This window comes from Salvelinus namaycush, chromosome 18 (genome assembly GCF_016432855.1).
Source record: "Salvelinus namaycush isolate Seneca chromosome 18, SaNama_1.0, whole genome shotgun sequence".
In the NCBI taxonomy this organism is placed as follows: domain Eukaryota; kingdom Metazoa; phylum Chordata; class Actinopteri; order Salmoniformes; family Salmonidae; genus Salvelinus; species Salvelinus namaycush.
This window is the reverse complement of record NC_052324.1, coordinates 1670013-1687112: the sequence shown is the minus strand read 5'-3', so window position 1 is coordinate 1687112 and position 17100 is coordinate 1670013. Positions and strand designations below refer to the sequence as shown.

Here is a 17100-nt window from a genome sequence, read left to right as displayed (position 1 = left end):
AATAAAATAATGAATGACGATTCAAAATGTGAGACAATTATCATTTGCGGTGTAGAAACGTGATATTAAAAATAGACTATGAACAGGCTCGTAACTCCGTGTGCAATTCTAGTTGGACAACATCCCACTTTAAAAGCTTGATTAACGTTACGATGCAGTTTGTTGTGGTGTTGTGCATATAAAGAAATACTAAATCAATTGTCAATCACGATGGAGATTTTGCGTGATGATGAAGAACAAGAGCTCAAATATAAACGCACGGGTCGTTTGGACATGAGCCACGGTTTCTTACACCACATTCGAAGGAACCAGATTGCCAGGTGAATCACTAAACTTTGTTAATCTGAGCTAACATGTGGAGTGTATATTTTATCAATGTAATCAATTCTGAGAGCATGCAGATGTTCAATTTCGAGTGTTTTCTACATAATGTTGAAATTAATCGCTATTACGCTAATCACTTCTACGCATGCGCACAACATATAACAGAGACCTTCGCTCGTCAAAGGGATAGTGCAATACGGGTTCATTGGGACGTCCCTAACTATAACTAAAGACTGTCTATTCTATTGACAATATATACATGTGACCGCTCTAACAATGAAAATGCATATCCCAAAGATGGAAGGCAGGCGCGATCAGGTGGGACCATTCTAGCCAATGAGCGGGCAGATACGCGTGTGACCAACAGGCCGTAGAGATGGATAGAGGACTCATCTTTGTATCTGTGCTATTATACACTGCTCAAAAAAATAAAGGGAACACTTAAACAACACAATGTAACTCCAAGTCAATCACACTTCTGTGAAATCAAACTGTCCACTTAGGAAGCAACACTGATTGACAATAAATTTCACATGCTGTTGTGCAAATGGAATAGACAAAAGGTGGAAATTATAGGCAATTAGCAAGACACCCCCAAAAAAGGAGTGATTCTGCAGGTGGTGACCACAGACAACTTCTCAGTTCCTATGCTTCCTGGCTGATGTTTTGGTCACTTTTGAATGCTGGCGGTGCTCTCACTCTAGTGGTAGCATGAGACGGAGTCTACAACCCACACAAGTGGCTCAGGTAGTGCAGTTCATCCAGGATGGCACATCAATGCGAGCTGTGGCAAAAAGGTTTGCTGTGTCTGTCAGCGTAGTGTCCAGAGCATGGAGGCGCTACCAGGAGACAGGCCAGTACATCAGGAGACGTGGAGGAGGCCGTAGGAGGGCAACAACCCAGCAGCAGGACCGCTACCTCCGCCTTTGAGCAGGAGGAGCACTGCAAAATGACCTCCAGCAGGCCACAAATGTGCATGTGTCTGCTCAAACGGTCAGAAACAGACTCCATGAGGGTGGTATGAGGGCCCGACGTCCACAGGTGGGGGTTGTGCTTACAGCCCAGCACCGTGCATGACGTTTGGCATTTGCCAGAGAACACCAAGATTGGCAAATTTGCCACTGGCGCCCTGTGCTCTTCACAGATGAAAGCAGGTTCACACTGAGCACATGAGCACATGTGACAGACGTGACAGAGTCTGGAGACACCGTGGAGAACGTTCTGCTGCCTGCAACATCCTCCAGCATGACCGGTTTGGCGGTGGGTCAGTCATGGTGTGGGGTGGCATTTCTTTGTGGGGCCGCACAGCCCTCCATGTGCTCGCCAGAGGTAGCCTGACTGCCATTAGGTACCGAGATGAGATCCTCAGACCCCTTGTGAGACCATATGCTGACACATGCACATTTGTGGCCTGCTGGAGGTCATTTTGCAGGGCTCTGGCAGTGCACCTCCTTGCACAAAGGCGGAGGTAGCGGTCCTGCTGCTGGGTTGTTGCCCTCCTACGGCCTCCTCCACGTCTCCTGATGTACTGGCCTGTCTCCTGGTAGCGCCTCCATGCTCTGGACACTACGCTGACAGACACAGCAAACCTTTTTGCCACAGCTCGCATTGATGTGCCATCCTGGATGAACTGCACTACCTGAGCCACTTGTGTGGGTTGTAGACTCCGTCTCATGCTACCACTAGAGTGAGAGCACCGCCAGCATTCAAAAGTGACCAAAACATCAGCCAGGAAGCATAGGAACTGAGAAGTGGTCTGTGGTCACCACCTGCAGAATCACTCCTTTTTTGGGGGTGTCTTGCTAATTGCCTATAATTTCCACCTTTTGTCTATTCCATTTGCACAACAGCATGTGAAATTTATTGTCAATCAGTGTTGCTTCCTAAGTGGACAGTTTGATTTAATAGAAGTGTGATTGACTTGGAGTTACATTGTGTTGTTTAAGTGTTCCCTTTATTTTTTTGAGCAGTGTATATCAAAGTTTATTTGTCGCATACACGGATTTGCAGTTGTTATTGCAGGTGCAGCATAATGCTTGTGTTTATAGCTCCAACAGTGCAGTAATAATGCCTAGCAATACACACATAATCCAAAAAGTAAAATGAAGAAATATCAGACTGAGCGATGTCAGAGTCCGATATATTGCTCATTCTGATATTAATTTATTTATTTCAACTTTTTGGATTATGTGCGTATTGCTTGTCTATGACTTGGGTGGCAGGAGTCTTAGACAATTTTTAGAGCCTTCCTCAGACACCACCTGATATAGAAGTCCTGGATGGCAGGGAGCTCGGCCCCAGTGATGTACTGGGCCGTATGCACAACCCTCTGTATGTAGTGCCTTGCGGTTGGATGCCAAGCAGTTGCCATACCAAGCGGTGATACAGCCAGTCAAGATGCTCTCTAAATGTTTTGATAGATTCTTTACACTGACTTGTTTGATGTCTTGCAGAGATGACTATGATAAGCAAGTGAAGCAGGCCAATGAGCATCAGAGGCCCAGGCACACCACTACCTCCCGACACCCCCGACGACCAGACATCCAAGTGTACCATCCTCGACGTGGAAGTAAGAAAACACTGCTGATAGTATGAACTCTTCTGTCAACTTGATGGAAGGATCTGGTAAGTGGTGATTTATGTATGTATATGCATCTCCAGATGGATCTCAGCCAGGAGTGGGTGCAGAGACTGAGGAGTGGAATGAGAGTGGGTCCAGTACAGAGCCAGAGACCCATGGAACTGAGCTCTTCTGGCTGGACTACCAGGCTGACTCTGGCCATGTCACCTCCTACATCGTACTCAAGGTCTGTCTATCAAATCAAGTTTATTGGTCACGTTCATACACTGCATGGTCAAAAGTATATGGACACCTGCTCGTCGAACATCTCATTCCAAAATCATGGGCATTGATATGGAGTTGGTCCTCCCTTTGCTGCTATAACAGCCCCCACTCTTCTGGGAAGGCTTTCCACTAGATGTCGGAAAATTGCTGCGGGGACTTGATTCCATTCAGCCAAAAGAGCATTAGTGAGGTCGGGCACTGATGTTGGGCGATTAGGTTGGTGTTCCAATTCATCCCAAAGGTGTTCGATGGGGTTGAGTTCAGGGCTCTGTGCAGGCCAGTCAAGTTCTCTACAAACCATTTCTGTGTATGGGGGCATTGTCATGCTGAAACAGGAAAGGGCCTTCCCCAAACTGTTACCACAAAGTTGGAAGCACAGATTTGTCTAGAAAGTCATTGTATGCTATAGCGTTAAGATTTCCTTTCACTGGAACTAAGGGGCCTGGCCCGAACCATGAAAAACAGTCCCAGAACATTATTCCTGCTCCACCAAACTTTACAGTTAGCACTGTGCAGGTAGCGTTCTCCTGGCATCTGCCAAACCCAGATTCACCACTCCAGAGAACGCATTTCCACTGCTCCAGAGTCCAATGGCGGCGAGCTTTACAGCACTCCAGCTGACGCTTGGTATTGTTTATGGTGATCCTGGGCTTGTGCAGCTACTCGGCCATGGAAATCCATTTCATGAAGCTCCCGATGAACAGTTGTTGTGCTGATGTTGCTTCCAGGGGAAGTTTGGAACTCGATAGTGAGTGTTGCAACTGAGGACAAAATATTTTTTTACGAGCTTCAGCACTCGGCGGTCCCATTCTGCGAGCTTGTGTGGCCTACCAATTCACGGCTGAGACGTTGTTACTCCTAGACTTTTCCACTTCACAATAACAGCACTTACAGTTGACCAGGGTATAAATTTGACATACTGGCTTATTGGAAAGGTGGCATCCTATGACGGTGCCACGTTGAATGTCACTGAGCTCTTCAGTATGGGCCATTCTACTGCCAATGTTTGTCTATGGAGATTGCATGGCCGTGTGCTCAATTTTTATACACCTGTCAGAAACGGGTGTGGTTGAAATAGCCGAATCCACTAATTTGAAGGGGTGTCAAAATTATTTTGCCCATATAGTGTAGTTTCAACACCTTCAGCAGAGTTTTCACACTTTCAAGTGTCCTATATGTTTATACAACGGGTGAGTCTAATCCTGAATGCTGTTTGGTTAAAACCGCATTCCAGCCGGTGTCTATTCCACAAGTTACCACGTGCTAAATCTATGACGTTAAAATGCCTATTTACCATGTTCCATCTGACTGCACTGTCGCATCAACCCATCTGACAATTTATAAACTTGATCTCCACAAGAAAAAAACATCTAGACATTATCTCACATTTCCTTTAGACTAACATTTAGTTTTCAACAGCGGAGATTTGTATAAACCTTGCTGTCTCTCTCTCTGACATTTGCAACTATGTTTCAATATTGAAATTCAATCTCCAGCTGCCCCATAGTAATGAACGTGATGAGACAGACAGGCAAGCAGCCTTTCTCAGCCAGTCTAAATCATGAATCACCTAGGTGTGTGTGTGAAATTTAAAAAAGGTACAACTAAATGACGTTAAGCTAGTTTGCAGTCTTTCCAGCATCAGTTTGAAGTGATTGTTAGCTGTGTTGTTGACTAGCTCCTCTGAACAACAGTGTCCTGACTTCGTCTCGAGCCGAATATCCATGCTAATATATCCTCCAAACATTGGCTTCTCTGGCATTATCACTTAAATATTTTTATGGTTGTCCTCATTCTGGTGCATACAGTACAATGTGTCCTTGTCATGACCCCTGTGCTCCATCTGTCTCTTAGGAGGATAAGCCAGAGAGGGTGGTGGAGCGCGTAGCGGAGGAGAATGTTCTGGACTCCACCATGAGGATGGCACTGCAGGCCCGGCTTCGAAAGGAAATGGATAAGCGGCGGAACAAACGCTAAAGGAGGAGAATGGAGTTGACAAACGGGTGAGGAGGACCAAGAAGCCTCTGTTTACCCTCTGGCCAACGCTCTCCCTGTATGTAAAGAATGCTAGTAGCAGAGGACTAATGTGGACCCTCATCCTGAGGGACTGTAAGCCAGGATCCGAGTGACTTCACACAGCCAAGCCGTCCCCTCTGTGTGGAATAGATTGACTTACAGAATGGTAGAAATGGATCTGACCTCATAGCTCCTCTATTGGACTGGCATTGGCTGTCAACCTGCTCCCAAGGACCTAGCTGATACAACCTGGACCCCTCTCTGAGCCAGGCCTTAACTGTAACCCCCCCACCTTTGACCATTAGGCTGGAGAGCAAATCTTTTGGTCGTAGCTGTTCTGTTTTTTTGTGTTTGTTACAAATGTGCCGTGGTCATGACTTCGCTCTATTCTAATTTATTTTTGATTGGCCTATATTTTCTGAGACTTTATTTTTGATAATGTACATTTATGGAGAGGTCCTTATTGTTTCAGTATTACATACTGTATATTAAATATAGATATTTTCCAGAGGGGTTTATTGGCTATTTATTCACAAAAGGTGGTTGGTTGTATGCAGATTAGTGTATACAGTTTTGGTAAAGGTGGCCAAGATCGTATGTTAATCGAGCTCCTTCTCTTACGCAATTCCAGGTCAATGTTTTAATTTACGACCTGGGTGATGCATGGTGATGGGAGTACCATTAGTGTGGGGGAGAAGGTCATTGTCATGGTTAAAATTCCAGACGATGCGCTTCATGCAATCTTAAATGACATGGCCAGATTAGACTCTAGCGCAGGGCTCTCCAACCCTGTTCCTGGAGAGCTACCAACCTGTAGGTTTTCACTCCAACTGATAAACTGAATCAGGTAAATAGCCCTTATGCACATTCCATGACCGAATGTTCAAAGCACACTTCCTACCGGTGTGGCAATTTCCGGTGGCGCATACTATAGATGAAAGTCATTCTAGTTGTTATCGACGATATAACATTACTACTACTATGTCGCAGTTTTTTTTACTAGGTGTCTTCAGGACTTGCCTCAAATTAATATTAATGATTTACATCAAATTATTAAATCAGCCAACGAGACTCCAGCTAGCAAGAACAAAAATTAGTTCAAGATGTATATAGGAAGCTACATAGACCACTATGAAGGTGAGTACCAAGTCAGTGACAGATATAGCTAGCTACAATCATGCTAGCTAGCTAATTTAACTAGTAACTGTAGCTAGCTAGTTACTTTGTAAAATGTGTAACGCTGACAGAATCTACCTGGAAATGTTTATTTTTGTTAGCTTTCTTAAATTATGCTTGCTAGCTATATTTCCTAGCTAAAAATAACAAAAATGTATCTTTGTTAGATACACAGTATCCAGCCACAGTATCTAACAAAGATACATTGACGATTGGAGATCACCATGAGGGCTGCCTGTCACAGGTCCATGAGGAAGAGTGAAAAACCGCACAGCATGAGAGTAGGGAAAGGTTATAGATAGCTACTAGTGACATTGTTAAACATCTCCTGTGGGACAGTGTCAACATTTACTCTTAATAGATCTTAATGATGGATCCCAATTTTGAATTGCACACTTAACAGGTTATTTGGTAAAGATCTGTTGATGCAGTGTTTGGTAATTGTGTTACTGAGACACATTGTATTCCTGTATAGTTAAATGAGCCCCTAGTTAAGAAGACCAGACACTACTATGTTTATTGTTATTTATGGGCCACATCATTCTTGTTTCTCACTTCAGTCTTTCATCACACGTATCTTCACAGATGGTGTTAAAGCACTCCGTACCAGTGATCGTGGTCCAAAGCCACTGCTCCTGTGTTGCAGGAAGTTTTATGTGCAATCTGGTGACCCTGCTTTACCAGACAGCGCACTACTCTCAACATTCCTGCTGCACCACCAGTTCACAGCTGCACAGACACAGAACAGCTTTGGCACAAGCCAATAACACTTGTGAGTCCATATCCATAAAAAAATGCACCTGAAAAGTATTCAGCCAATTGTATTCAATCTTGCATTCTGGCTATTCTGTGTTTACTTGATTTCTTTCCCCCACCCCTAAACTAATTTCCTAATTAAAGCCAATACAAGCTCCACACAAACTGATATTCACTACAACACAAATTATTGGTGTATGTCCTAGATAATAATTGGTTTATTTTGCTGCTAGCAAATAAGCACATGTACATTTATGCTGGCTTGGCCCATGGTCTGATCAAAGGTCCGTTATGATAGTTGACCAACAGGCACGCCACTGCAAATAATTGATTGACGCTGCCTGAGATGGTCAGGGGGATGACTGTGTCAAACAGCTTGTGCGTCTTTACTCCGCGGATCATTCTTTCAACATGCACTCTCAGCTTGGCAATGAATTGGGTCTCCCTAACCTCATGCGCTGGCATCTGTGTGTGTCTTGACAGAAAGGCTGGCTGGTAGACCTTGCACGGACCAATGTCGTCTACGAGAAAGCCCTTATCCACCATAACAGCCATGTCAGGGGTGAGTAAGGAAATAATAAAGCTCTACATCAACCGGGAAACTATAGGAGCTCACAATACCATTGCATTTTGAAGAAACTGAACACAGGCACTGAACAATGTTCATTAGCACCTCCTTTGCAGTCAGGAATGCATCGACGACAGTTAGTTAGCTAGTAAGCTAATGATAAAAACAATAGCGGAAATCGCTCTGGAAGTCAGCACCCCAGTAGGAAGTAAAATAGAATGTGGGAGGCGGTATAATGCATAGAGCCTCTTACAACTGGGGTTGGAGGGAAGTTACAGGAGGGTAGCTCACCAGGAACGGGGTTGGCGAGTCCTGCTCTTGTGTATGTTATGGAGTGAACAGAACGCACAGCCCTATCTGATTCAGAGGGGTTGGGTTAAATGCTGAAGACACATTTCATTTGAATGCATTCAGTTGCACAACTGACTAGGTATCCCCCTTTGCCTTCCCTTTCCAATGTAATGTGAAAATAACTTCTCTCTAGGGGCAATATGTTTTGTCACTAGGGGGCAGCATATACCATTACTACTTAGACAAGATGCTGAAATCGTCCAGCTTGAGGGCAAATATAACAAAATTGATCCACAGAGCCCATTACCAACTTGTATTTTCCATCCATTCTACCTGCTGATGCTCTTACACCATTCTCACTGTTACGGTTTCTCTTTTAACAATGACAGGAGTGAGTGTTTCGTCTAGGTTTACACTAATTCGGGTTTAATGCCCTCAAACACTTTCAGACCCATGAAATAACTTTTTTTATAGTAACAATGTGACTTATTTTGGAACCTTTTGGTTACTCATTTTGGGAAAATTGACTGTCGCATGGACAGGTTGTCCAACCTTATGTAACTAGAGTCAGTCATTGAGCCAGAGTGATAGGATCCTGCAGCCTTCACGAGTCACATGACTAGAGTTGTGGCACACAAACCTCCATACCACAGGCCTACTGACACTAATGCAAGGTGTGGAAACATTTTTATAGAGACTAGATCTACAACTAAACAATGTTTTTATTTTGTATTTTTTTCCCCAGAGCTGTAGTACAACTTGTTCCCATGGGACTCAGCAATCACACCTAAAGACAAAACGAGGGGGATTGGACCTAACATTGTAAATCTGCTGACTCCGACCTTTGGTGGGAGATTAATTCATTGTTTTCAGCAATGCATGAAAATATGCCAATTATCCTAGGACCACATGCCTTGCCAGCCTCTGCCACTGTTACTACTCAAGCCCAACCCCCCAATTCAAGCCCCATTCTCAAGCCCCTAGCTGCGTTTACACAGGCATCCCAATTCTGATTCACAACATTCACCATTCACAACATCCACCATTCACAACAGCTCTTTTTTTCAGCGCTGCTCGGATTTGTCAAATTACCAATTAGGGGGAAAAATATATCAGAATTGGGCAGCCTTACCAGAGATACTGGGCATTCCTCAGCTGAGCCGAGGCGACACAACAACCAGGGACTGGTTCAAAATAGGGGAGGGTTATTAAGAACACCTTCCTAATATTGAGTTGCACCGCCCCTTTGCCCTCAGAACAGCCTCAATTCGTCAGGGCATGGACTCTACAAGATGTTGAAAGCATTCCACAGGGATGTTGGCCCATGTTGACTCCAATGCTTCCCACTGTTGTGTCAAGTTGGCTGGATGTCCTTTGGGTGGTGGACCATTCTTGATACACAAGGGAAAGCTGGAATGGCGCTGGAGGGGATGGCTGCTGTTTTACGGGCTCCTTAACAATTGTGCTATTTTTGTGTTTTTTCGCCTTGTTTTGTAACTTATTTTGTACATGTTTCTGCCACCGTCTCTTATAATCGAAAATAGCTTCTGGATATCAGAACAGCGATTACTCACCTCGAGCTGGACAAAGATTTTTTCTTTAACGAGTTGAACATGAAGGATTTTAATGCTGCTCCCAGACCAGGCCTAAATCCCCATCATTCGCAAGAAGAGAAGACGCCGATACAGGGGATGCAGATCCGGGTGCCTTGTGAGAATTCGTTGGCGAGAGGGTAACCCACCTCTACCATCCGTCCTATTGGCCAACATGCAATCATTAGAGAATAAACTGGATGACCTCCGTTCGAGACTATCCTACCAACGGGATAGCTAATATTTTATGTTTCACTGATTCTTGGCTGAATGACGACATGGCTGGGTTTTCCGTGCTTCGGCAAGACAGAACAGCTACCTCCGGTAAGACGAGGAGTGGGGGTCTATGTATATTTGTCAAAATTAGCTGGTGCACAAAATCTAATATTAAGAAATATTGAGGTTTTGCTCGCCTGAGGTAGAGTACCTCATGATAAGCTGTAGACCACACTATTTACCAAAAGTTTTCCTCTATATTTTTCAGAGCTGTTTATTTACCGCCACAAACCGATGCTGGCACTAAGACTGCACTCAAGGAGCAATATAAGGCCATAAGGAAAACGCTCATCCAGAGGCGGCGCTGCTAGTGGCCGGGAACTTTAATGCAGGATAACTTATCTGTTTTACCTCATTTCTACCAGCATGTCACATGTGCAACCAGAGGGAAAATACTCTAGACCACTTTTACTCCACACACAGAGATGTGTACAAAGCTCTCCCTCGCCCTCCATTTGTCAAATCTGACCATAATTCTATCCTCCTGATTCCTGCTTATATGCAAAAACTAAAGTGGTCAGATGAGGCAGATGCTAATCTACAAGACTATTTTGCTAGCACAGACTGGAATATGTTCTGGGATTCATCCGATGGCATTGTGGAGTATACCACATCCAGTCACTGGCTTTATCAATAAGTGCATCGATGACGTCGTCCCCACAGTGACCGTATGTACATACCAGAATCCATGGATAACAGGCAACATTCGCACTGAGCTAAAGGGTAGAGCTGCCACTTCAAGGAGCGGCACACTAACCCGGATGCTTACAAGAAATCTTGCTATGCCCTCCGACGAACCATCAAACAGGCAAAGCGTCAATACAGGACTAAGATTGAATCGTACTACACCGGCTCTGACGCTCGTTGGATGTGGCAAGGATTGCGAACTATTACAGACTACAAAGGGAAGCCAAGCTGCTCAGTGACAAGCGCGTACCAGACGAGCTAAATTACTTCTATGCACGCAACAAGGAAGCATGCATGAGAGCACCAGCTGTTCTGGATGAATGTGTGATCAGGCTCTCCGTAGCTGATGTGAGTAAGACGTTTTCAACCTGTCCCTGACCGAGTCTAATACCTACATGTTTCAAGCAGACCACCATAGTCCCTGTGCCCAAGAACGGCAAGGTAACCTGCCTAAATGACTACCGACCTGTAACATTCACGTCTGTAGCCATGAAGTGCTTTGAAAGGCTGGTCATGGCTCACATCAACACCATCATCCCAGAAACCCTAGACCCACTCCAATCTGCTTACCGCCCCAACAGATTCACAGATTGTGCAATCTTTATTGCACTCCACACTGCCCTTTCTCACCTGGACAAAAGGAATACCATGTGAGAATGCTATTCATTGACTACAGCTCAGTGTTCAACACCATAGTGCCCTCAAAGCTCATCACTAAGCTAAAGACCCTGAGACTAAACACCTGCCTCTGCAACTGGATCCTGGACTTCCTGATGGGCTGCCCCCAGGTGGTAAGGGTAGGCAACAACACATCTGCCACGCTTATCCTCAATACGGGGCCCCTCGGGTGCGTGCTTAGTCCCCTCCTATACTCCCTGTTCACACACGACTGCGTGGCCAAGCACGACTCCAACACCATTAAGTTTGCAAACAACACAATGGTGGTAGGCCTGATCACTGACAACAATGAGACAGCCTATAGAGAGGAGGTCAGAGACCTGGCAGTGTGTGGTGCCAGGACTATAAAACAGTGCATTTTACTCTCTGCCCTATGGCAAAATGTGTAGAATTGAAGGATATTTGCTTTAAAACTGCTATATGTTCTCTGACGCATGACAAAATGTGTAGCATAGCATTATAAAACTGCACAATTTTCTCTGCCCCAATGGCAAAATGTGTTGAAATGCAGGAAATTAGCTGTCCCTCACCCCTCCCCCCAAAATATGTTTTCCTAAATAACAAAAATGTTTAGATTGGGAGGCTTCCACTTATCCTTATACTATATTTTCAAAATACACCTCCATATACCCCTCAAGAGAGGCATAATCAGTAATGTCAAACTGTAGAATTGCAGAAATTGTATCCCCCCAATATCTACACCACAATTTTGCCACAGTGCAGACTCAGGTGTCTGATGGTCGGACAATGGTGGTATATTCATCTGTGCGTACTTTTACCGCTTGGGTATAAATGGCAAAAGTGTTCCATTCATTTGTCACCATGAATTGTTTTAGTTTGTTGGCCTGCACAGGGTTTCCTGATTTGGAATTAATTAATTAACCACCTCTGTGTGGCAAGTCTGATTTTAGAAAGCAGAGCAGACATCTGAACATGGTGCAATTACTAAGAGGATTTTGTGACTCCCATTCCTTCCTCACCTTTGACTGGTTTTGTAAGTCATCGTTGTTCAATTAGCATATTACAAAACTGTGAAAAGCAGTTCAACCAATGTCAGAGATTAAGGTGTTATATAAAAGGTTCACATGTTAAGACAAGACTGCTGAAGGAGTATTGTCTAACCAGTCACGCAATGACGGAATTGTATAAACAAAACAATAGTATAACTCCATTATTTCAAAATACTGGATGAGATCAGAGATGCAAAGATATCAAAAGTTTCTCTTAGAATTTACATTCAAATCTGTTGTAAAAATGAATTATGGTTTGATGGTTCACATAACTCCATTGCATTACCCTATCAATTGCAAATTTTCTAGCTGAAGAAGTTGCCCTGGGAACACAAACCTATGGGCTTTAAATGGTAGTGGAGACAGAGATTAAATTAGTGTCATCCAGACAGACTTGTAGGCCTACTCCTCGGTCACCATGCAGGAGGAGATGGATTATCAGACAACAATCCTACAGTGCATTCAAAGTATTCAGACCCCTTCACTTTTTGCACATTCTTACGTTACAGCCTTATTCTAAAATTGTTTAAATTGTTTTTTCCTCATCAATCTACACACAATATCCCATAATAAAAAATCCAAAACAGGTTTTTAGAATTTGAAATAGCACATTTACATAAGTATTCAGACGCTTTACTCAGTACTTTGTTCAAGCACCTTTGGCAGTGATTACAGCCTCGAACGCTACAAGTTGGCACCTGTATTTGGGGAGTTTCTCCCATTCTTTGCAGATCCTCTCAAGCTCTGTCAGGTTGGATGGGGAGTGTCACTACACAGCTATTTTCAGGTTTCTCCAGAGATGTTAGATCGGGTTCAAGTCCGGGCTCTGGCTGGGCCACTCAAGGACATTCAGAGACTTGTCCCGAAGCGACTCCTGTGTTGTCTTGGCTGTGTGCTTAGGGTTGTTGTCCTGTTGGTTAGAAGGTGAACCTTCGCCTCGGTCTGAGGTCCTGAGCACTCCGGAGCAGGTTTTCATCTAGGATCTCTCTGTACCCTGCTCCGTTCATCTTTCCCTCGATCCTGACTAGTCTCCCAGTTCCTGCCGCTGAAAAACATCCCCACAGCATGATACTGCTGCCACCATGCTTCACCGTAAGGATGGTGCCAGGTTTCCTCCAGGTGTGACACTTGGCATTCAGCCCAAAGAGTTCAATCTTGGTTTCATCAGACCAGAGAATATTGTTTCTCATGATCTGAGAGTCCTTTAGGTGCCTTTTGGTTAACTCCAAGAGGGCTGTCATGTGCCTTTTACTGAGGAGTGTCTTTCGTCTGGCCACTCTACCATACAGGCCTGATTGGTGGAGTGCTGCAGAGATGGTTGTCCTTCTGTAAGGTTCTCCCATCTCTACAGAGGAACTCTGAAGCTCTGTCAGTGACCATCGGATTCTTGGTCACCTCCCTTGCTCAGTTTGGCCAGGCGGCCAGCTCTAGGAAGAGTCTTGGTGGTTCCAAACTTCTTCCATTTAAGAAGAATGGAGGCCACTATGTTCTTGGGGATCTTCAATACTGCACAAATGTTTTGGTATCCTTCCCCAGATCTGTGCCTCGACACAATCCTGTCTCGGAGCTCTACGGACAATTCCTTCGACCTAATGGCTTGGTTTCTGCTCTGACATGCACCGTCAACTGTGGGACCTTATTTGGAAAGGCACACACCTGTCTATATAATTTCCAATCAACTGAATTTACCACAGGTGGACTCAATTGTAGAAACAGCTCAATGATGATCAATGGAAACAGGATGCACCTGAGCTCAATTTCGAATCTCATAGCAAAGGGTCTGATTACTTTTAAGGTATTTGTTGTTTACATTTGCAAACATTTCTAAAAACCTGTTTTCACTTAGTCTATTGTGTGTAGATGAGGAAAATGCTTTTAAAATCAATTTTAGAATAAGGCTGTAACATAAAAAAATGTGGGAAAAGGGAAGTGGTCTGAATAGTTTCCGAATGCATTATATGTCCCAAATGGCACCCTAGCCCCTATATAGTGCACTACTTTTGACAAGTTCCCATAGGGCTCTGGTCAAAAGTAGTGCGCGGCCCACGCTTGGATTGCGTCCTACCTGACAGGTCGCTCCTACCAGGTGGCGTGGCGAGAATCTGTCTCCGCACCACGTGCTCTCACCACTGGTGTCCCCCAGGGCTCTGTTCTAGGCCCTCTCCTATTCTCGCTATACACCAAGTCACTTGGCTCTGTCATATCCTCACATGGTCTCTCCTATCATTGCTATGCAGACGACACACAATTAATCTTCTCCTTTCCCCCTTCTGATAACCAGGTGGCGAATCGCATCTCTGCATGTCTGGCAGACATATCAGTGTGGATGACGGATCACCACCTCAAGCTGAACCTCGGCAAGACGGAGCTGCTCTTCCTCCCGGGGAAGGACTGCCCGTTCCATGATCTCGCCATCACGGTTGACAACTCCATTGTGTCCTCCTCCCAGAGCGCTAAGAACCTTGGCGTGATCCTGGACAACACCCTGTCGTTCTCAACTAACATCAAGGCGGTGACCCGTTCCTGTAGGTTCATGCTCTACAACATTCGCAGAGTACGACCCTGCCTCACACAGGAAGCGGCGCAGGTCCTAATCCAGGCACTTGTCATCTCCCGTCTGGATTACTGCAACTCGCTGTTGGCTGGGCTCCCTGCCTGTGCCATTAAACCCCTACAACTCATCCAGAACGCCGCAGCCCGTCTGGTGTTCAACCTTCCCAAGTTCTCTCACGTCACCCCGCTCCTCCGCTCTCTCCACTGGCTTCCAGTTGAAGCTCGCATCCGCTACAAGACCATGGTGCTTGCCTACGGAGCTGCGAGGGGAACGGCACCTCCGTACCTTCAGGCTCTGATCAGGCCCTACACCCAAACAAGGGCACTGCGATCATCCACCTCTGGCCTGCTCGCCTCCCTACCTCTGAGGAAGTACAGTTCCCGCTCTGCCCAGTCAAAACTGTTCGCTGCTCTGGCACCCCAATGGTGGAACAAACTCCCTCACGATGCCAGGTCAGCGGAGTCAATCACCACCTTCCGGAGACACCTGAAACCCCACCTCTTTAAGGAATACCTAGGATAGGATAAAGTAACCCTTCTAACCCCCCCCCCCCCCCCCCCCCCCCCTTAAGAGTTAGATGCACTATTGTAAAGTGGTTGTTCCACTGGATATCATAAGGTGAATGCACCAATTTGTAAGTCGCTCTGGATAAGAGCGTCTGCTAAATGACTTAAATGTAAATGTAGTGCACTGTATAGGAACTAGGGTGCCATTTGGGACACATTAACAATGGGCTTTCTCTACATACTGAAACCTCAATGTAAATGGGAAAATATTTTCATATTGCACATCTTTTAGTTGGCTCATTAAATGCTTTCAATATTTGTGTAAGAATTTCAAAAATGTAAAGTTGGTTGGAGGTTTTTAAGTCACTGACATTTGGAGCTATTGACATTTAAAAATATTGTGTAATTTACTGATGGTCCCTAACTAGCCCCATAGGGATATTGAATGTCAAACCAAATTGACCATGGTCATTACGATGGGGCCGTGTGCAGCTGCGCTCTGAATTGATGATTACTTGGGTGCTGCCAACTGTGGGCATGTGGGCAGGATTGAAATAAACCCAACTCAAGGATAACTGTTACGGTACCCTTCATTCGGTGCCATACCATTTTTTTTTCCTATCATCTTGCAAATCTCAGTTTTGGACGAGACTGACTTTATGACCGAAGTTATCCTATTTACACTTTGCAGTCAATTTTGACACAAGAATAAATGTTTCTTACTCATAACGATGCCACATAGGCCGTTTTAAAAAGTAGAAGTTTCTTTTTAGGGGCAGTCTTTTTTATATATTTGTTTTTTTCTGTTGCTTCTGCAGAACTCTTGGAATCTGTCCTCTGGCAAAGTGAGCATCAACCTCATAGAATCACATATAATAATTGTGACCAACCTGTCCGCATCATCACTGTTACTTACTGCTTCCCTGTGACACCAAATAAAACTTTGACATTCAATGGCCTTTAATAACTCATCTCTCTCCCTTTTTTAATGACTCAACGTCAACTCCAGGAACCTCCAGGAGGTCTGCCCAAGCACATTTTACGGATCATGAGGTAGTACATTACTACAGTTACACTGTACTAACCAGGGACCATGAATAGCTTCTATTCTCAAGTTACTCATGTGACCAGTGTCCAAACTGTCTGCCACAAATTGACTACACTCCACAGCTGCTGTCCACTCACACTACCCAAGTACTTACTTGGTAAGTACTTAGTACTTGGCTTACTCAAACTTCTATTTTTAACTCACAGTCATTGTTAGATTGCTGGGGTTTGCACTTGACAGCCTCAATCCACCATGGACATGTTCACTATTAGGTATACAATACCTCCCACAAGATAAGAGACACAAAAAACACCTAAAACACCTATATGTACAAAAGTATGTGGACACCCCTTCAAATGAGTGGATTTGGCTATTTCAACCACACCCGTTGCTGACAGGTGTATAAAATCTAGCACACTGGCTTATTATGCAATCTCCATTGACAAACATTGGCAGTAGAATTGCCTTACTGGAGAGCTAAGTGACTTTCAACGTGGCACCGTCATAGGATGTTCCAATAAGTCAGTTCATCAAATGTCTGCCCTGCTAGTCATAGGATGCCACCTTTCCAATAAGCCAGTTCGTCAAATTTCTGCCCATGTCAACTGTAAGTGCTGTTATTGTGAAGTGGAAAAGTCTAGGAGCAACAACGACTCAGCCACAAAGTGGTAGGCCACACAAGCTCACAGAACGGGACTGCCGGGTGCTGAAGCGCTTAAAAATCCTTGCAACACTCACTACTGAGTTCCAAACTGCCTCTGGAAGCAACGTCA

The 17100-nt window shown here is 44.7% G+C and overlaps 1 protein-coding gene across 1 annotated transcript; it reads left to right on the top strand.

The window, feature by feature from the left end:
* The first annotated feature begins 123 nt into the window (after nucleotides 1-123).
* LOC120062655 (UPF0561 protein C2orf68 homolog) lies at nucleotides 124-5693 on the top strand. Its single transcript, XM_039012696.1, has 4 exons — nucleotides 124-320; nucleotides 2778-2893; nucleotides 2986-3131; nucleotides 5024-5693. Exons 1-4 carry the CDS (start codon nucleotides 211-213, stop codon nucleotides 5144-5146), a joined length of 495 nt encoding a protein of 164 aa, XP_038868624.1. The 5' UTR covers nucleotides 124-210; the 3' UTR covers nucleotides 5147-5693.
* The last annotated feature ends 11407 nt before the right edge of the window (nucleotides 5694-17100 follow it).